The 22,556-nt window shown below is 36.9% G+C and overlaps 1 protein-coding gene across 1 annotated transcript in view; it reads left to right on the forward strand.

Moving 5' to 3' along the window:
• Positions 1 to 468: 468 nt before the first annotated feature.
• Positions 469 to 22,556, forward strand: part of LOC143348891 (inactive tyrosine-protein kinase 7) — a 104,359-nt gene continuing 82,271 nt past the window's right edge. Inside the window, exon 1 of the mRNA XM_076779606.1 lies at positions 469 to 570. Within this exon, the coding sequence (XP_076635721.1) occupies positions 531 to 570 (40 nt within the window). The 5' untranslated portion in view covers positions 469 to 530. The remainder of the gene's footprint in view (positions 571 to 22,556) is intronic.

The following is a 22,556-nucleotide window of genomic DNA, read 5'->3' on the forward strand; positions in this document are numbered from 1 at the left end:
TGAAACATCCATTTATCAATTTAGTAGAAAAAAACATTAATTAAAAAATTTAATTTGTGATTGAAAGTCCATTCGAGATATTACAAAGCCCCAAAAATTAACTGCTCGATATTTCTCTAATTATTTCTCGAGATATCGACGGAGAAACCCCTTAAAGTCTGCATCCCCCACAGGACGCGTCGGTAAGTGCGTGTATCGGCCGGTAAACGGCGCCATCTGTCGTCAGCAGCCCGACGCATTCGATCGGCCGTGAACCCTCGGGGGTAGGGGTCGCTCCGGCGCGGCGTGGGTTAGCGGCCCTCAGTATCGCGCGTCGTTTCGTGGTGTTCGGATCGTTCGGTCTCGGGTCTCGTGCGGTGTGCTCGTTCCGTTTGCTTCGCTTGAAACAGAAAAGGGAATTGACTAGAATGACAGCGAGGCGAGGGCTCTGAAAACACGGGACTCGTCGTTTCTCGTCTCAGGCTCCTGGGCTGTGTGTACATTCCCGTGGCCCGTCGCGTGCTTCCATCGTTCCCAACCGTCGACAGAGGATGCGGCGCCTCGACGTAGCGGCGGTTTTCCTCTGCCTCGGTGAGTACCACGCACACACACACACGCAGGACGATTCGCAGGATTCTTTTCCCACTCTACCGCGCCGCCCTGCTCGCGGCAGTGAATCACGGAAAGGGGAAAGAAACGGAGCTCCGGATGGTACATCATAGGCGACCTAACGGTTTCGTTTTTACTTCGTTCGACTCCCTGCCTCTCGCGGATCCGTGCTCGTTTCTTCCCTCCTACGGCGGCTATAATTACGGGTTAATTGGGCCCCGACTGTCCGGGACAAACGATCCCTTTGAGCAATTTGCTTCCGCAATCTTTCCCCCCCCTTTGGAATTTCCGACCTTTTTGTCCGTCGGTGAATTCTTCGAACTTCGAAATCGCGTTTGGTCCTTGGAGCAAGATGGGATCGAAGTATACGTCGATTGGACCTTTAACGCGATCGTACCGAAAAGCGAGTCCAATTTGCAGCTGTGCGGACCGATCGGTCGCGGCGATCTCACGTGCACGGGCCCGATGGTCGGCGGTGGGTCGTTTGGATGCTGACCAGGGCATCTCTCTCCATCGTCCATGACGCCGGCCGGTTACCCCGCTGCCTTGCTCCCGTCTCTCTCTCTTTCTCTCCTCGTTGCTCCCCCCCCCCCTCGAAGAGGAGAACCGGTTCGATAGCCATGCACACCTACAAAGGACCAGTATACGCAGACTCGGCGGAAAAGGGGGGCCATATTACGTATCCACCTACCTAATATCGACGGTAACGTCGTATACGTGCGGCTGCACGTGTAATTAGTAGCGATGGCTGCGAACTGGAATCGCCTCTCCCGGTGAGCCCCCCCCCCTTCTCGCGAGCCGATCTCCCCATTATTTTAAAAATTCGAAACGCACGAGGGGGGCAAACGGGGCACGTACTGCGCGTAACGGCCGCCCGGAAGATGCTGTGCCCCGAGATCGCGAAGGACACGCGCGTTTCTACGTGCAAATCGAATCCTGAATGGCTGCTCGTTAAGAACGAGGGATTTGCGTTCTATATACATACGTGTAGACATTAACGAAGTATTTCAGTCGAACCAAGCTGGGTTTCACGCTACGGTGTACAGGTTATTTTTTTTATGAAATTGTATTTGGAATGGATGTTTCGACATTGGAGAGTTTTGGAGGTTATGGTGTTCTGTTCTTTGGGAGTGGATTGTTTAAACTCGATATTCTGTATGAATTATTCGTTTTAACGTTGGGTACTTGACGAATGTATATTTTTAAGGAATTTTAATTTGTTCAAGTAAATTTGTGGTTAGAATGACCATTGATTCTTTCGAGTTATTTGAGGTTGTTAATTTTGTCAATATTTTCGTGCACTGTTTTCGAAATATTAAAATCGCAAGTGGCGAGATTTTTAGAGGTTATGTTCGTCGAATAGTACTTCCATCTTTGCTAGAATGTTTCTTAAACTCGATGTTTCCCATAACTTTAATAATTCGACGATATATTGTGTGCTTAAAGATATTTTTAATAAAGAAATTTTAATTTGTCGAAGGAAATTTGTAGTTAGAATGACCAGTGATTCTTTCGAGTTATTTAAGGTTGTTAATTTTGTCAATATTTTCGTGCACTGTTTTCGAAGTATTAAAGCTGCAAGTGGCGAGATTTTTGGAGGTTATGTTCGTCGAATAGTACTTCCATCTTTGCTAGAATGTTTTTTAAACTCAATATTTCCCATAAATTTAATGATTCGACGACATATTGTGTGCTCGAACATATTTTTAATAAAGAAATTTTAATTTGTCGAAGTAAATTTGTGGTTAGAAAGACCATTCATTCTTTTGAGTTATTCGAACCTGTTAATTTTGTCAATATCTGTGTGCACTGTTTTCGAAGTATTAAAATCGCAGGTGGTACAATTTTTGGAGGTTATGTTCGTCGAATAGTATTTCCATCTTTGTTAGAATGTATTTTAAACTCGATAATTCCCATAAATTTAATGATTCGACGACATATCGTATGGTCGAACATATTTTTAATAAAGAAATTTTAATTTGTCGAAGTAAATTTGTGGTTAGAATGACCATTGAATCTTTTGAGTTATTTCAGCCTATTAATTTTGTCAATATTTTCGTGCACTGTTTTCGAAGTATTAAAATCGCAGGTGGCGAGATTTTTGGAGGTTATGTTCGTCAAATAGTACTTCCATCTTTGCTAGAATGTTTTTTAAACTTGATATTTCCCATAAATTTAATGATTCGACGTCATATTGTGTGCTCGAAGATATTTTTAGTAAATAAATTTTAATTTGTTGAACTAAATATATAATTTGAAGGATTTCTTTGACATTGATTTACTTTTCTGCACTGTTTTTGAACAATTCAGTCTCAATATAGACTTCAATTACCTAAAGTGTTTCCAAAAATTAGTTTTCGATTTTTCTTTTTCTTTAAAACTGTTTCCCAATAGAATCTAAATATAAATAATACAATTCTGTGGGAATCCTTCAATGGTGGTCGCTCTCGAGTAACAATTTGGACCATTTCGAATCGATTCGCGATGGAAATAGACTTACCGCGACATCGATTCCCTGAATCTTTCATTCTGCGACAGTCTGGACCAAAAGTTCGTCATTTTTCTCTTTCAAATATCAAAAATCTACCTGAAATCTAAATTACAATATTGAATTATCATTTTCCAGTAGCGAGTATTATTTTTTCAAGTATTGATATCTGTTGAGATACTGAAAAGGGTCGAATTAAAATGGCGGAATCTTATTGAAGCTTTCTTCCGCGACACGGAACGTCGAAGCCAGATGGAGGACTTTCTCTCTGTTGTAATCCAGACAAACCGGATGGAAAAAGCATGCACGCGAGACGATAAGGGAGACTCGAGCGTTTGTGGCTCGCTGGGCTCGGATGCACGGATTAAAATTAAGGACAAGATCGATCCACTGAACTTTCGACGCCGGTTTCCGGGGGGGACAAAGATAGGCGAAATTTTATTCGAGTAACATGAAACCGATAAAACCGATGTGTGGCAATTTATCAGAACGAACGTTTCCATTATTCTTCGTTTTATAATTCTAGTATTTTTATTTAACCGAGGGGAATTAATGGGCAGGTGCTTCACTTTCTTTTGGTGGTTTTGTTATTATTATTGGGGAAATTTTTAGCCTTCTTTTTGGGAGGTTCTTGTACTTTTTTTAATCCAATTTTTTACTTGCATAGAGATGACTTCAGTATTTATTTATATTACAATATATTTAGTTGATTAAAATGATGATATGATAGGCAGGAATTATTTTAGTAGTTTGGGTATCTTTTATTTTGTAATATTTCTAGTAACTTTCTAGTAATTTCTAGTTTTCTAGTATTTGGATGAGAATTTCAGCCATCTTTGTTGGGAGGTTAGCTCTTGTATTTGTGGATATTGATCTAGGGAATTTACAATGTTTAATATTTTGAATCCAACTTTTTAATTGCATAGAGATGACTTGAATATTTATTTAAATTACAATATATTTAATTGATTAAAATAATAATATGATAGGTAGAAATATTTGATATTTTAGTAGTTTGGGTATCTTGTATTTTATAATATTTCTAGTAACAGAATTTGAACGAAAATTTTAGCTAACTTTTTAGGAAGGTTAGTTCTTCTTGTATGAATATTGTGAATATTATGAATATTGATCTATAGAATTGGCAATATTTAATATTTTGATTCCAATTTTTTAATTGCATAGAGACGTCTTTAATATTCCATGAAATTATAATATGAGATTTCATTAATTATAGAAATTATAGTATGTAGGTAGAAATATTTGATAATTCAGTAGTTTGGGTATCTTGTATTTTATAATATTTCTAGTAACACTATTTGGACGAAAATTTCAGCCATCTTTGTTGGGAGATTAGTTCTTGTACTTGTGAATATTGATCTACAAAATTTACAATATTTAATATTTTGAATCCAATTTTTTAATTGCTTGGAGATGACTTCAATATTCATTTAAATTGTAACGTGGTACATAGAAATATTTGATAATATTGTAATATGAGTACCTGTTATTTTATAGCATTCCTAATACCAGTATCGTTATTCACAATTTTGCAAGCATTAGCTATACTATCATCTATCATAGTCACATTGAATGAAAAGTTATGCATAGAACCCTATATTATTCTCAATTATCACTAAATTATATGGTACCAACGATAGGTGTACAAATTATAGTATAAATGACAAATAGCCACGTCAGTGGTGCTTAGAAGAAAATGTATGTGAAATTTGATCACTGTTACCTCAGATCAATATCAGATTGAGATATAACATGATCTAGCCATGGGGTTAACAGTCTTGAGAACATCTTTACCATTATTTTCCTCAATAATGTGGCTAACTAAATAAAACTCAGAGAGGGGGGCCCAATGGGGGGGTCCAAAGTGCCTAGAAATGGTGTCTTAGAAGAATAGCTTCTTTCAGATCACTATTTGTTCTAACAAAGGGGCTAAATAAATAAAATTCAGAGTTGTGAGGAAGATAAAGAAGTCCAAAGTACCTAGCAATACTGTTTCAGAAGAATAACTACATAAAATTCTATCACTACTATTCCAGATTATTTCCCCAATAAAGTGACTAAATAAACAAAGTTCAGAGGGGTCCAAAAGTGCCCAGAAATGGTGTCTCAAAAAAATACACGAAATTTGTCCACTGTTGGGACAAATAATCTAAGACAGCAAAATTCAAAGGAGGTGGGGTCAAAAGCGCCCAGGAACGGTGTCTCAGAACAATATCTCTCTCAAATCATAGGGGGTACCCAGTGGGGGGCTCCTAAGTACCCAAATCATCGTTAATGAGCCCCACCAAAGTGCCCAAACGAACAAAGCTCACAGGTACCAATCTAGTATCCCAAAATCCCCAAGACCAAGAAACGATAACAATTCCCCCCCTTTTAAAAAGATCCCAAAATCAAAACGTGCAAACATCTTTCCTAAGTTTTGTCTCGCAGAATCACGGGTTGCATCGGGACAGTGTCGCCTGTAAATAAATGCGTCGGTAGCCTCCACCCCGCCTCCCCTGCCTCCCTGGCCGCAGTTTTCCATTCTCCGGCGGTCGGTTGCCCCCATCGGCCACTTGGCTATTCATCTTGGTCCGGTGCTCCTAATTACACGTCTCGGGTTACGGATGAGAACGACCGTCCCGGCGTTCGGAGACGTCCTGTGCCCTGAAATGAAAAGGGGTACCAGTACACTGCCGCTTTTTTTTTTTACCCCGTTCCCCCTCCCCTCCCCTCGGTTCCTCGTCTCAGTACATCTTTTTTACACTGGTTGCCACTAAAGGCCCTTTGTCCGCGGGCCGGCGTGCGCGGGCTATTTTATACACCGAATGTTATTCAGACCCCGCCCGGAGTTACTTGCATACCCACTCTCTCCGTCTCTCTCCAGGCTCGCCACGTTTCTGAAACGAGCGCGACGAGGAGGGTCGAGAGGGGTCGGGGCGAACGAAGAAAAATTGTATTAGCCCTTTGATCCCTTGGCTGGCTGGAACGACTCCCGGGTGGAAGTGAGCGAATAAAAGCAGAGGACCGCGCGTAATGCGGCTATTTACGCATAAAGAAGCGAAAACGACGCGCTTTTCCCGGGGAAAAGCGAGCCGGGACAGGGTCACGCGCGATTCGTCGCCGCCGCGGCCTTTGCGCGGACGCGCCGCCGACCGAAAAGTCACGCTCGCGGCTCTTTGACGCCGACAGGGCCGACGCTCGGGGCGTCTTTGTGACGACGCGACGTCCCGCGGCTGAGAAAACAACGCCTGCGCGGCGCGGCGCGCGCACCGGCGTCGAGACGGTTGCCTGTCTCGCGGGGCGTTTAGAAAACTCGCGGCGGCTCGTAGCATGGATTCGGGGGATGTTTGGCTTTTTTTTTTGGGGGCATTTTATGGTTGATAGGGCGAGGAATATTCTGCGGGAGTTTCGATGGAATTTTTAGAAATTTGGAGGAGTTATTAGTAAAATTGCGAGAGATTGTTTTGTTATTTTACTTTATGGAGAGTTCGTGGGATAACTTTGTCAATTTTGAATGTTTCTTTGGGAAATTTGGGGCGTGCATGGTTGATTAGTTTGTCTTTGGTTTGATGAGGATTTTTTTCAATTTTCAGATTATTGTTCACTCTGAAATTAACTCAAGTCGACATCTAAGCTTTTAGTAGGGGATATTGTAGAAGTTTGATTTTCTGGATAACTTCAAATGGTAGTTCGATTTTCTATTTAACTGTTTTATTGTATATAGTGTGAGGAATATTCTGTGAAAATTTCGATAGAATATTCCAAAATTTGGCGAAGTTATAGTTAAAATTGTGAGAGCATGTTTCCTTACTTAACTTTTCAGAGAGTTTGTAAGATAACTTTTGCAATCTTTGATATTTCTTCGTGAAATTTGGTATACATATAGTTGATAGGTTTGTTTTTGGTCTGACGAGTGATTTTTTTAATTTTTCAGATTTTTATTCGCCCCAAAATGAACTCAAGTCGACATCCCAACTTTCGACCAACTAATATTATAGACGATCGACTACCCTTCTTGCTTCAAAAGATAGTTGGATTTTCTATTTATCTATTTTATTTTATATAGTGTGAGGAATATTCTGTGAAAATTTCGATAGAATTTTCGAAAATTTGACGAAGTTATAGTTAAAATTGTGAGAGCATGTTTTCTTACTCTACTTTCGAGAGAGTTTGTAAGATAACTTTTGCAATCTTTGATATTTCTTCGTGAAATTTGGTATACATATAGTTGATAGGTTTATCTTTGGTCTGACGAGTGATTTTTTTCATTTTTCAGATTTTTATTCACCCCAAAATGAACTCAAGTCGACATTCCAATTTTCGACCAACTAATATTATAGAAGATTGACTACCCTCCTACCCTCAAAGGATAGTTCGATTTTCTATTTACCTAATTTGTTTTGTATAGTGTGAGGAATATTGTGTGAAAATTTCGATAGAATATTCCAAAATTTGACGAAGTTATAGTTAAAATTGTGAGAGCTTGTTTTCTTACTCTACTTTCGAGAGAGTTTGTAAGATAACTTTTGCAATTTTAAATATTTCTTCGTGAAATTTGGTATACATAAAGTTGATAGGTTTGTCTTTGGTCTGACGAGTGATTTTTTTCAATTTTCAGATTTTTATTCACCCCAAAATGAACTCAAGTCGACATTCCAATTTTCGACCAACTAATATTATAGAAGATTGACTACCCTCCTACCCTCAAAGGATAGTTCGATTTTCTATTTACCTAATTTGTTTTGTATAGTGTGAGGAATATTGTGTGAAAATTTCGATAGAATATTCCAAAATTTGACGAAGTTATAGTTAAAATTGTGAGAGCATGTTTCCTTACTCTACTTTCGAGAGAATCTGTAAGATAACTTTTGCAATTTTAAATATTTCTTCGTGAAATTTGGTATACATATAGTTGATAGGTGTATCTTTGGTCTGACGAGTGATTTTTTTCAATTTTCAGATTTTTATTCACCCCCAAAATGAACTCAAGTCGACATCCCAACTTTCGATCAACTAATATTATAGAAGATCGACTACCCTCCTAGCTTCAAAAGATAGTTCGACTTTCTATTTACCTATTTTATTAGATATGATATGGAGAATATTCTGTGAAAATTTCGATAGAATTTTCCAAAATTTGACGAAGTTATAGTTAAAATTGTAAGAGCATGTTTTCTTATTTTACCTTCGAGAGAGTTTGTAAGATAACTTTTGCAATTTTAAATATTTCTTCGTGAAATTTGGTATACATATAGTTGATAGGTTTATCTTTGGTTTGTCGACTCACTTTTTTAATTTTTCACATTTTTATTCACTCTAAAATCAACCCCAGTCGACATCTCAACTTTCAACCAACTAATATTATAGAAGATTGACTACCCTCCTAGCTTCAAACGATAGTTCGATTTTCTATTTACCTATTTTATTAGATATAGTATGGAGAATATTCTGTGAAAATTTCAATAGAATATTCCAAAATTTGACGAAGTTATAGTTAAAATTGTGAGAGCATGTTTTCTTACTTTACTTTCGAGAGAGTTTGTAAGATAACTTTTGCAATTTTAAATATTTCTTCGTGAAATTTGGTATACATATAGTTGATAGGTTTATCTTTGGTTTGTCGACTCACTTTTTTAATTTTTCACATTTTTATTCACTCTAAAATCAACCCCAGTCGACATCTCAACTTTCAACCAACTAATATTATAGAAGATTGACTACCCTCCTAGCTTCAAACGATAGTTCGATTTTCTATTTACCTATTTTATTAGATATAGTATGGAGAATATTCTGTGAAAATTTCAATAGAATATTCCAAAATTTGACGAAGTTATAATTAAAATTCTGAGACATTGTATTGTTCTTCAATTCTGTGGAGAATCTGCAAGATAACTTTTCCAATTTTGAATAATTCTTCGTGAAATTCGGTATATAATTAGTTGATTAGTTTATCTTTTCTTCGACCAGTGACTTTTTCATTTTTCAAATTTTCATTCACTCCAAAACGAACTTCAATCAACATCTAAGCTTTTAACAGGGGATGATATTAGAAAAGTTTGCCTAACTTACTACCCTCAAAGGATAGTTCGATTTTCTATTTACCTATTTTATTATATACAGTATGAAGAATATTCTGTGAAAATTTCAATAGAATATTCCAAAATTTGACGAAGTTATACTTAAAATTGTGAGACCAATATTTTGTTACTCCAATTTTTTGGAGTCTGTAAGATAACATTTGCAATTTTAAATATTTCTTCGCGAAATTTGGTATACATATAGTTGATAGATTCATCTTTGGTTTGTCTACTCACTTTTTTAATTTTTCAGATTTTTATTCGCTCCAAAATGAACCCCAGTCGACATCCCAGCTTTCAACAGCGAATATTAGAGAAGTTTGACTACCGCGCTCTGAACTTCGTTATTCCTCCCCCTTTGATGTTTTTGCTAAGAATTCCATGCACGTTCCTCCTCCTAAGCGTCTATGCTTCGCCGATCCTTATTTACGATGACTCGAATGTTTCGCGAATGCGTTTTCGTGGTTCTTATCCTTGAAGATCGTTGAAAGTAATTTCATCGTCTGCACGTCGGTGCTTTTACTCGACGACGAATATAATACTGCCATACTGAGCTAAAAAGACGAGTGTTTTATACTATTTTCGACACACCTCTTTTTACGAGTGTTTCGAAACGCTAGCGTAACGTAAAATCTTCATCTCACTTTCCACGAAGCTTCCATTTCATCAATACACCCAATTAACAATCAATTTTAACTCAATTGACACAAAAAAATTTCCATTTAATCAATACACCCAATTAGTAGTCAATTTTAACTCAATTGACACATTTACAAATTTCCATTTAATCAATACACCCAATTAGTAGTCAATTTTAACTCAATTGACACAAAAAAATTTCGATTTCATCAATACACCCAATTAGTAGTCAATTTTAACTCAATTGACACAAAAAAATTTCTATTTCATCAATACACCCAATTAGTAGTCAATTTTAATTCAATTGATACATTTAAAAATTTCCATTTAATCAATACACCCAATTAGTAGTCAATTTTAATTCAATTGATACATTTAAAAATTTCCATTTAATCAATACACCCAATTAGTAGTCAATTTTAACTTAATTAACACGTTTAAAAATTCCACCCCTTATTAGTATCTTTGACAACAAAAATAATACTCCTATCATTGTCCAGAAATTCACAAAATTTAAACTTTTATTGATACACGAACACTGAAAATACATTTATAATTGTCAATATCTTTACCAGTTTACATTTCATCAAACTATGATGTCCTACCATAATTCACGTATATTTCAGAATTTATTTATACGCGATAAAAATTGTTCAATTAAAATCACTCGTGCATTTGTATTTATCTTAAACAAAATTTTTCAGAATAATTTACGGGGAATGTATCTTAGACCATCTATGAACGAGTTCTCAGGTTTTCTAAATGAATTCAGTCTCCCGATTCGTATCTTCATTAGGCATTCTTGCTCCATAATAGGCCTCTTCCTGTTCGTGGAAAATGAGTGGAACGCTTTTATTGTTCAACTAGACACAAATAAATATAGTTGTAACAGATTTTACAAAACATTAGACTCTGCATAATCAGAAGAATATTTAATTATATCAAAAAACCCAGATATTGTATCAATACAGAAATTACAAAATATCCTTCACATTTCGAAAAATCACAACGCCCCCAATATTAAATATTTTTCACCACAAAAAACTCGTCATCCAAATAAAAATATACCCAAAAATCCAATCGAAAGAGCATTTAATTATCGAAAAAGCAAAGATATTGCATCGATGGTGAAATTTCAAAATGTCCTCCAGAATTTTAAATATTTTTCGCCCCAAAAAACAAGGGTACACCAAAAATCACAACTCCCCCAATATTAAATATTTTTCACCACAAAAAACTCGTCATCCAAATAAAAATATCCCCAAAAATCCAATCGAAAGAACGTTTAATTATCGAAAAAACCAAGATATTGCATCCATGGTGAAATCTCAAAATGTCCTCCAGAATTTTAAATATTTTTCGCCCCAAAAAACAAGGGTACACCAAAAATCACAACTCCCCCAATATTAAATATTTTTCACCACAAAAAACTCGTCATCCAAATAAAAATATCCCCAAAAATCCAATCGATGTTGAAATTTCAAAATGTCCTCCAGAATTTTAAATATTTTTCACCCCCAAAAAACTCGTCATCCAAATAAAAATATCCCCAAAAATCCAATCGAAAGAGCATTTAATTATCGAAAAAGCCAAGATAGTGCATCGATGATGAAATTTCAAAATGTCCTCCAGAATTTTAAATATTTTTCACCACAAAAAACTCGTCATCCAAATAAAACTATCCCCAAAAATCCAATCGAAAGAGCATTTAATTATCGAAAAAGCCAAGATATTGCATCGATGATGAAATTTCAAAATGTCCTCCAGAATTTTAAATATTTTTCACCCCCAAAAAACTCGTCATCCAAATAAAAATATCCCCAAAAATCCAATCGAAAGAGCATTTAATTATCGAAAAAGCCAAGATATTGCATCGATGATGAAATTTCAAAATGTCCTCCAGAATTTTAAATATTTTTCACCCCAAAAAACAAGGGTACACCAAAAATCACAACTCCCCCAATATTAAATATTTTTCACCACAAAGAACTCGTCATCCAAATAAAAATATCCCCAAAAATCCAATCGATGGTGAAATTTCAAAATGTCCTCCAGAATTTTAGATATTTTTCACCACAAAAAACTCGTCATCCAAATAAAAATATCCCCAAAAATCCAATCGAAAGAACGTTTAATTATCGAAAAAGCCAAGATAGTGCATCGATGATGAAATTTCAAAATGTCCTCCAGAATTTTAAATATTTTTCACCCCCAAAAAACTCGTCATCCAAATAAAAATATCCCCAAAAATCCAATCGAAAGAGCATTTAATTATCGAAAAAGCCAAGATATTGCATCCATGTTGAAATTTCAAAATGTCCTCCAGAATTTTAAATATTTTTCGCCCCAAAAACCTCGAATCCAAAATAATTTTAATACGAATTAAAAATAAAAAACAGACTGATCTGGACCTCCGTGGCCCTCGAGTGCTTTGTGGGGTACTGGTGCTCCATTACGCCGCTAAAGCTCACGCCCGCGCGGCGATTCGAGCGAAGGTTCGGTCGAAACAATCGGCCGAGCGCCCCGTTTGAAAGGGCCGCGTGGGCGCTCGCGTCCACTCGTGCGGCTCGAGACTCGCGCGGAGGAGAACAGAGTCGCGAGGGGTCGGAGGCGATAGAGAGGCACTCGTGTAAAAAAAAAAATTGAAAAATCGGTCGAAAGGGGCGGGGGGTGGGGGGTGCACGAGGGCGCCATTCAGGTGGGCCGAGTCAAAGGGGTATATTCGAACGGAAAGGGCCGATCGAGCGCGCGGCGACGAGGCGCGAGCTGGTTTCAAAGCGAGGCCTATCGCCGTGCAGCGCTCGAAATATATTATCCCGCGTCTCTTGGGCTCCGCTCGCGGGTCATCAAACGCTGCTTTCGCCCGCGACGAACCGTTTTACGCGCTTTCAGGCGCTGCACGCGCGCCCGACCGAATCGCGGAAAATAAAAGAGTAACGAGACCCCCCTCCCCCCCTCCGCTGGGCAGAAGAGGCTGTTTCCTGTCGAAACTCGGGGACCGGAAACCTCCAACCTCCGTATCGCCGACGATATTTGTGTAACGCGACGATATCCACCGAGAGGCACGTTCCTCGTTCGGGGGGGCGTGTCGTTTTTGGGTTGACGGGGTCAGTGGGCCCGCGATTATCGCCGCGACGCTTCCTGCGGTATTATCGAGCTATTATTGTACGGAGATATGTCTCTTTTAATTATTCTGTTGGCGAGCGATGGGGTTCGTAGAGCTGTGCACTCGGGGATCGATCGTGGGGGCCTGTAAATTGGGCCTGTTTGGGGTCCATGCAAGTTCGCAGTGGTATTTCTTGGATAGAATGGGTTGAATGTTTCTGTAATATCAGATAAGTGTGTGTGGGTGGTGGAGAGAGAGTCATAGATCCTTCTAGTGGGTCAAGGGGCCCACAATTATCGCCATGACGCTTCCTGCGGTATTATCGAGCTATTATTACATGTAGAAACGTTTCTTTTAATTATTCTCTTAGTGAGTGATAGGTTTCGTAAAGCTGTGCACTCGGGGATCGATTGTGGGGGCCCGTAAATTGGGCCTGGTTGGGGTACATGCAAGTTCAAAGTGGTATTTTTTGTGTAAAATGACGTTATTGTTTCAATAATAAGAGATAAATGTATGGGGTAGTGGAGAGGGAGTTATCCATCCTGAGTTGGGATAGTGGGACTCAGTCCTAGCAGGCCCAGATAGTTAGTCAGTTTCTCACTCGTATTTGTACACTGATTTTGTACGTACAGAGATTTGACATTCTCTCCATTTATTTTTACCAAACATATTGTTTATTATTACTGTAGCAGGGGCCTTAGACGGTGGGTCAGTCAATAGTCAGTTCGAGAAATGTACCTATCACTCGTGTTTCGTATTCCATAATGGTGATTCGTTTCTTATGATAAGAATTCTCTCCATTTATTTTTATCAAATATATTTTGTTCTTTATACTGGTAGCAGGCCCTTGGGACCTTAGATATATTGGGCCAGGTCTTTCAATATTGGTCAATTCGAGAAGTGTACATACAGTTACCTACCCTTTCACTCGAATTTCGGTATTTCATAATGGTGATTTCGTTTCTTACCATGAGAATTCTCTCCATTTATTTCTACCAAGTATATATTTTGTTCATTATACCCTGTAACAGGCCCTTTGGGACCCTGGACATTGGGTCAGGTCATTCAATATTGGTCAGTTCGAGGGACTATATATCACTCGTATTCCAGTGTACTTTATAATGGCAGTTTGTTTCTTATTATGAATATTCTTTCTGCATTTATTTTTACCAACTATATTGTTTATTATACTGTAATACTTCTATTTGCAAAGTACTTTTATTTTTTAAATATTGATGGTCAAGTAATGCCCAATTACTAAACAGATATAGAACTATTACAATAATATAAACACTATAATTCAAATATCGAGAATACGTGTTTTTTTTCTCGAGCGGTCACCCATCCTAAAGTACTGAATTCGAACACCTCCAAAGCCGCTTAACGTCGATGACCATACACGACCTAATGTATCCAACGTGCCACATCCATTCACAAGTTTTATTCTCGATTTATCCAATATATGAAAAAATCGACCAGTTTTTTAAAATGTTTCCATTCAATTTTTAATTTATAGTCACATATTGCACGAATACAAGTTGAGGAGTATAGGAATAAGTAGTCAGTCTTCCATATAACAATTTTTAATAATAGAAAATAATTAGAGTATGCCCTCAATATTACATAACTTTAAATAATTAATAAAAATCAGTCTGAGACCCAAAATTCCGAGACTGCACGTTTCCCTGAAGGGAGTGTAGGAAAATCGTTGGACCATAATCGAGAGGCTCCCATGTTCCCTCGACAGGCCGTCTGGGCACGTCCAATAAGCGAGTTAGGCCTCCAACGCATCTTTCCCTCCGAGTATTCCGCGTTTCTTTTCTCAAGTTTCGCTTTATTCTCCCCCGGTTCGTCCAATAACGTCTTAACGAACGGTGGCCACCAGGTCCTGCTGGAAGACTCAAGAAATTTTTAAGGGCGACAGATCGTTTCAGCGACGCCTCCGCGCGGCGGCGCTAATTCGTCCTTCGCTTTTGTGTCAGTCAGCGCGAGGCGCGACAGAGTGGCGTCGGTCTCTCGCTGTCAAAAGGAGGGACGCGTTTCGCGTTTCTGGATCCGCGTCTTCCATGTTTTCCTTTTCCGCGCGCCCTACCTTTCTCCCTCCGTCGGAGGGGGTTTTCCTTTTTTAATAAGAACCCTCCCCCCCACCAAGCTTCCTCGCGTCTTGTCTCGACGCCCCGAGACGATGAAAGGAGGCTCTCAGGGCGCATTCAGAATCGTGAAAAACGTCCCGGAGAGTGTGAATTTCACGGTGCTCCGGAGCGTCTGGGAAGGCGGCACTCCGAACACAATTTGCGCCGACGACGACCAGCGCGTGGCCAGGACTCCGTGAAAATGCAACCGCGGGGCGGACCTAGACGTGGAAATTTCTTTTTTTCCCCCGCCCCATTCACCACATGCGTCCATGCACATTCTCGTAGCATTTTTCTTTCGTTAGTTATTGATAAATCTGTCAAATTCACCAGTAATTGCACTCTGTATTAATCAATTTCAACATTGGTTGTCAAGGTTTTTGTATCAGTATTTTTATTTTGGTAGTTATTGATAGATCTGTCAAATTCACCAGTAATTGCACCCTGTATTAATCAATTTAAACATTGGTTGTCTAGGTTTTTGTATCAGTATTTTTATTTTGGTAGTTATTGATAGATCTGTAAAATTTTCCAGGAATTATACTATGTATTAATCAATTTAAACATTGGTTGTCAAGGTTTTTATATCAGTACTTTTCTATGAGTATTTTTATTTTGGTAGTTATTGATAGATCTGTAAAATTCCCCAGGAATTATACTATGTATTAATCAATTTAAACATTGGTTGTCAAGGCTTCTGTATCAGTATTTTTCTATGAATACTTTTCGTTCGTTAGTTATTGGTAGATATATAAAATTTCCAAGTAATTGCACTCCGTATTAATCAATTTAAACATTGGTTGTCATCGTTTTTATATCAGTATTTTTCTATGAGTAGTTTTATTTTGGTAGTTATTGATAGATGTATAAAATTTCCAAGTAATTGCACACTGTTTTAATCAATTTAAACATTGGTTGTCGAGGTTTCTGTATCTGCATTTTTCTGTGAGTATTCTTGTTTCGTTAGTTATTGATAGATTTGTAAAATTCCTCAATAATTCCACTGTATATTAATCAATTTAAACATAGATTGTCAAGGTTTTTGTATCAATGTTTTCCTATGAATATTTTTATTTCGTTAGTTATTGATAGATCTGTAAAATTCCACAATAATTGCACTCTGTATTAATCAATTTGAACATTGATTGTCGAGGTTTCTGTATCTGCATTTTTTTATGAGTATTTTTATTTTGGTAGTTATTGATAGAAGTGTAAAATTCCCAAGTAAATGCACTCTGCATTAATCAATTTAAACATTGGTTGTCATGGTTTTTGTATTAGTATTTTTCTATGAATTATGTTTTATTTTGGTACTCATTGGTAGTTGTGTAAAATTCCCCAGTAATTGCATACCCTATTATTCAATTTAAACATTGCTTGTGAAGGTTTTTGTATGAATATTTTTGTTTCGTTAGTTGTTGATAGAACTGTAAAATACCTCAATAATTGCACTCTATATTAATCAATTTAAACATTGATTGTCAAGGTTTTTGTATCAATGTTCTCCTATGAATATTTTTATTTCGTTAGTTATTGATGGATCTGTAAAATTCTTCAGAAATTGCACTATGCATTAATCAATTTTAACATTGACTGTCATGGTTCTTGTATCCATATTTTTCTGTCATTAGTTATTGATAGCTCTGCAAAATTCGTCAAAAATTGCACTATATAATAATCAATTTAAACATTGGTTGTCATGGTTGTTGTATCAATATTTTTGCATGAATATTTTTCTTTCATTAGTTATTGATAGCTCCGTAAAAATCGTCAGAAATTGCACTGTATAATAATCAATTTAAACATTGGTTGTTTTGGTTGTTGTATCAATATTTTTGCATGAATATTTTTCTTTCATTAGTTATTGCTAGATATTTAAAATTCCCCAGGAATTATGCTATGTATTAATAAATTTAAACATTAATTGACAAGGTTTTTGTATAAATACATTTCTTTTATTACTTATTGATACATCTGTACAATTGTCCAGGAATTCCACTATGTTTTAAACAATTTAAACATTGGTTGTCAAGGATTTCCTTTATATGATTATTTCTCTTTCATTAGTTATTAATAGAGCTGTAAAATTCCTCGATAATTGCACTCTGTAGTAATCAATTTATGAATGGATGTCAAGCTTTTAGTATCAATATCTTTCTTTGAATATTTTTCTTTTGTTATTTCTTGATTGATGTGAAATCCCTAGTAATTGCACTCCGTATTAACCAATTTAAACATTGATTGCCAAGGTTTTTCATCAATATCAACATCAGTATTTTTGTGTGATTATTTTTCTTTCCTCAGTCAATGATAGTGCTCCAAAACCTTCGTATTAATCAATTTAAACATTGCTTGTATTGGGTTTACTCTGTATTAATCAATTTGAACATTGATTGTCAATTTTTGTATCAATATTTTGTGTGATTATTTTCCTTTCTTTAGTCATTGATAGTTCTATAAAATTCCCCAGTAATTGCATCCTATAGCAATCAATTTAAACATTGATTGACAAGGTTTTTGTTTGAATATGTTTCTTTCGTTAGTCATTGATAGTTCTGTAAAACTTCCGTATTAATCAATTTAAACATTGCTTGTATAGTGTTTAATCTGTATTAATCAATTTAAACGTTGATTATCAATGTTTTTTGTATCAATATTTTTGTGTGATTATTTTCCTTTCGCTAGTCATTGATAGTTCTACAAAATTCCCCAGTAATTGCATCCTATATCAATCAATTTAAACATTCATTGACAAGGTTTTTTGTTTGAATATGTTTCTTTCGTTAGTCATTGATAGTTCTGTAAAATTCCCCAGTAATTGCACTCCGTATTAATCAATTTAAACATTGATTGCCAAGGTTTTTCATCAATATCATCAATATTTTTGTATGATTATTTTTCTTTCCGTAGTCATTGATAGTTCAGTAAAAACTCCGTATTAATCAATTTAAACATTGCCTGCATTGGGTTTACTCTATATTAATCAATTTGAACATTGATTATCAATATTTTTGTATCAATATTTTCCTTGTAATTGACGATTATTGATAGTTATTGATAAATCTGTAAAATTGATTGCACCAAAATTTTCCATGTCGCCGGAACTTTTTGCAAGCTCACCCCCCACCCCATTCACCCCATTCACCCACGCGTCCGCGCACATTCTCGTAGCACGCGCTGTGGCTCGCATCGTGGACGTAAATCATGTACCTTGGTGTTGTTCGTTGGCTAGGAGCCGCGTGATAAAGTGCGCGTTCCGCGTACGCGCGATGAATTATGCATCTGCATGCATTAAACGGACGTCACCGTGTGACGTACGTTCGATACGCGCGCCCGCGGATCCATGGGACGGCCGCGAGATTCGAAACACCGCAGCCGCCGCGACGAGCGTCTCCTTCCAACGATTTCACGCCAATCCGTTACCTTCGACCATTAACCCTTTGCTCTCTGAGAATTTACCTCGGGAGAAATCACTGGTGGCTTGGGTGGAATTTTATTTAAACTGTCCCTCTCTTGGAACGATTTTTAAATGCTTGCAATTTACAATCTTTGTATTTTTATTTTTATGTTCTTTTTAATATTTGACAAATTTATTTTTTGATGTATAGTCACTGGGGGGGCTTGGGTGGAATTTTATTTAAACTGTCCCTCTCTTGGAACGATTTTTAAATGCTCGCAATTTACAATCTTTCTATATTTCTTTTATGTTCTTTTTAATATTTGTCAAATTTATTTCTTGATGTATAGTCACTGGGGGGCTTGGGTGGAATTTTATTTAAACTGTCCCTCTCTTGGAACGATTTTTAAATGCTCGCAATTTACAATCTTTCTATATTTCTTTTATGTTCTTTTTAATATTTGACAAATTTATTTTTTGATGTATAGTCACTGGGGGGCTTGGGTGGAATTTTATTTAAACTGTCCCTCTCTTGGAACGATTTTTAAATGCTCGCAATTTACAATCTTTCTATATTTCATTTATGTTCTTTTTAATATTTGACAAATTTATTTTTTGATGTATAGTCGAGGAAGTTGTACTTGAAACGTCAAATTGTAAGACAATGTTTGAGAAATATTTTAGTAATTTATGTTCCAAGCTTTAAATATATATTTATTTTTTAAATATTGTATTATAGTTTGAGGTTTGAAGTATTTATTTGAAATATTGTGTTATAGTTTGAGGTTTTAAGTAAATATATTTTTAAAATATTGTCTTAGAGTGTGAGGTTTGAGGTATAGAACTTACTTGAAATTGGAAAGTTTCAAATTGCTTTGGAAAAATTATTTTTAAATAGGGGGGTTAATTACAATCATTTTTGGTCATTAGACATACCCTGGAAATCCTACCCAGTTTTGAGAAAAAAATTCCAGTAGATAGTCAAATTTTTCGGTGAAATTCAAAAATTTCGAATCGTTCTGAAAAAATTATTTTCGATTGCAGGGGTCAATTGCAATTATTTTTGGTCAATAGACCTACCCTCAAAATCCTAACCATTTTCGAGAAAAAAATTCTTTACCGAACAATATCATTGCAGGCCCAAAATGTCACTCCAAAATTTCATGTGTATCTTTAAAACGCCATAACTTCTGAACAGATTGATGGATTTTAATATTTAAAAAAGCAAACGACGCGTATTTTGCCAGAGAATATGTAGAAATTCCAAAATATTCGAAAAGTTGATTCTTGAACCCGCAAAATAAGAAAAACCCCCAAAAAATGGTTTAGTGTTCAAACGACCATAACTCCAACAATAGTGAATATATTTCAATGAAATTTTGGGGGGATGTAGAGCTCATGGGTACCTACAAAAAAGTATTAAACAAAATTTCCATACATCGCCAAACAAAATTATTAAAAATCAAAAACGAATTCTTAAGAAAAATCGACAGGGGGTAGCTGCCTATATTTTTCGACAGAAAAAAAAAATTTTAAATCTTTCTAAAAAAATTATTTTTAGCTAAGGGGGTTAATTACAATCATTTTTGGTCATTAGACGTACCCCCGAAATCCTACGCATTTTCGAGAAAAAAATTCAGAAATTTGGACAAATTTTTCAGCGAAATTGAAAAATTTCAAATCGTTCTAAAAAAATTATTTTCGATTGCAGGGGTCAGTTACAATCATTTATGGTCATTAGACATATCCTCGAAATCCTACTCAGTTTCGAGAAAAAAATTCCAGTAAATAGTCAAATTTTTCGGTAAAATTAAAAAATTTCGAATCGTTCTGAAAAAATTATTTTCGATTGCAGGTGTCAATTACAATCATTTTTGGTCAATAGACATACCCCCGAAATCCTACGCATTTTCAAGAAAAAAATTCCTTAAAGAAAATATAATATCTGGCCAGGAATGTTTTTGTAATTTCATTTTCTGTCTCACTTCCTCTTGTGTTCATTTGTGTAACCTGCTGGTAATGGGGCTCTAAAGACCCATAAAAATATTTTTTAAATATTCCCTTATACTCTAGTCTATCATTCACCCCCTTTGAATAATTTTTTTATCCTGAAAACCTTTATTTCATATTTAGAGTTTCTTACAAATTTAAATCATAAATAAACAAAGAAAATGATACTCATTTAAAAGCAACTTCTACCAAAAACTATGAGGATGATCAAACCCATTTAACTACCTCCCACCCCCTCTGAATAACTACTTCATTATCTCAAAAACCTCGAAGACCTCACTCAAGACACAAAATAACAAATTTCTACAAATAACAATCACCCTCAAAAATCAACTTCCACTTCCAAAAAGTATCTACAGTTCCCAACCCATAACCTACTCACTTTCCAACCACCAATCACCCACACGAGAGATTCAAAACATAAAATTGCCCCCCCCGAAAACACAAAGAACACACGATAATCAGTCTCCTTTCTCCCCCTAGTTTATTGCTCCAAGGAACACAATGCATAATTGCGTAAGAGTCGATGAGCAACTAAAGCGGTGTCATTAAGCCTCGAGTGCCATTCTAGGAGACGTCGAGCACGAAAGGAATCCGGCTAATGATTTTTCGACTTTAACGAGCGACTATCCAGGTGGGTGGGGAGGGGGAGGAGGCTGGATAACGAAAAGATTTCGAGACGTAACGAGGCGAGTTCCAGGGGCTTCTTTTCTCCGGCCGTGCGCCAGCGAATAATAATCAAACGTATCTCGCGGGATCCTCAGATCTTCGGTTCGAGCGATCTCTTAGCCGGAGAGAGAAAATAGCGCCGCTTTGATCTTCGCCGGAAGTGGATCGACGGCGGCGAATGGGGGGGGCAGGCGTGTGGTTTACGAGCCGATCGTCGAATGTTCCTCGCGTGTCACCGGGTCCGCGAACGCACACGTGGACGACGAGGAGGAACGGGAGCCCGAAAGGCCGGGGCTGGGCTTGTGTAAACGCCATAAAACGACGCTAGGGAACAGCTGCAGCCGTTCGGGATCGAGAGAGGACGGGACGCGAAGGAGATGTTTGGCTCGGGAAGGAAAGTAATCTCGAGAGTAGGTCGTAAAAGCGGTCGTGTTTACCCCACCGGGGTGGTTCCAGGGTCGGCGGGGGCTCCGGGACCGACCGTGCGTGTTTTGTTCTGTTTTTAGGATTCCCCGTTGCCTCGCGCGCTGATAAACCCTGGGCGACCATCGACGTTCATCGACGTAATTTCTCGTTTGCGTCGTGCCGCCATTTTCCGGGGGACGCGACCGGGGGAGAGTTATTCGTTACGATCTTCCTGCTCCCGTTTCGTGCTTGGGAAAGTATTTTCTATCGTTAGAACTCGGGTGGATTGTTGGTTCAATGTTCTGGTCGAGTAGAGATTTTCTGATTTTGTTCTTTTCTCGTGAGGGTGTCGAGGTTTTTAGTTTGGTTGTCATTGGTAGATGGGTGAGATTTAATCAATTAATCAATTCGAAGATTGGTTGTCAAGGTTTTTGTATGATTAGTTTTCTTTTGTTAGTCGTTGATAGTTTTGCAAAATTCCACAGTGAGTGCATTCGTGTGTATTAATCAATTTAAACATTGATTGTCAAGGTCTTTTGTATCAATATTTTTCTATGAATATTTTTGTTTTGGTAGTTATTGATAGATCTGTAAAATTGCCAAGTAATTGCATTCTGTATTAAGCAATTTAAACATTGGTTGTTATGGTTTTTGTATCACTATTTTTGTATAATTAGTTTTCTTTTGTTAGACATTGATAGTTCTGCAAAATTCCACAGTGCATTCATGTGTATTAATCAGTTTAAATATTGATTGTATAGGGTTTACTTGTCATTAATCAATTTAAAGATTGGTTGTCAAGGTTTCTATATCAATATTTTTCTATGAATATTTTTATTTTGGTAGTTATTGATAGATCTGTAAAATTGCCAAGTAATTGCATTCTGTATTAAGCAATTTAAACATTGATTGTCAAGGTTTTTGTATCAATATTTTTGTAGAATTATTTTTCTTTCGTTAGTCATTGATAGTTCTGCAAAATTCCACAGTGAGTGCATTCATATGTATTAATCAATTTAAATATTGATTGTGTAGGGTTCAC

Source organism: Colletes latitarsis, chromosome 12 (genome assembly GCF_051014445.1).
Source record: "Colletes latitarsis isolate SP2378_abdomen chromosome 12, iyColLati1, whole genome shotgun sequence".
NCBI lineage: Eukaryota > Metazoa > Arthropoda > Insecta > Hymenoptera > Colletidae > Colletes > Colletes latitarsis.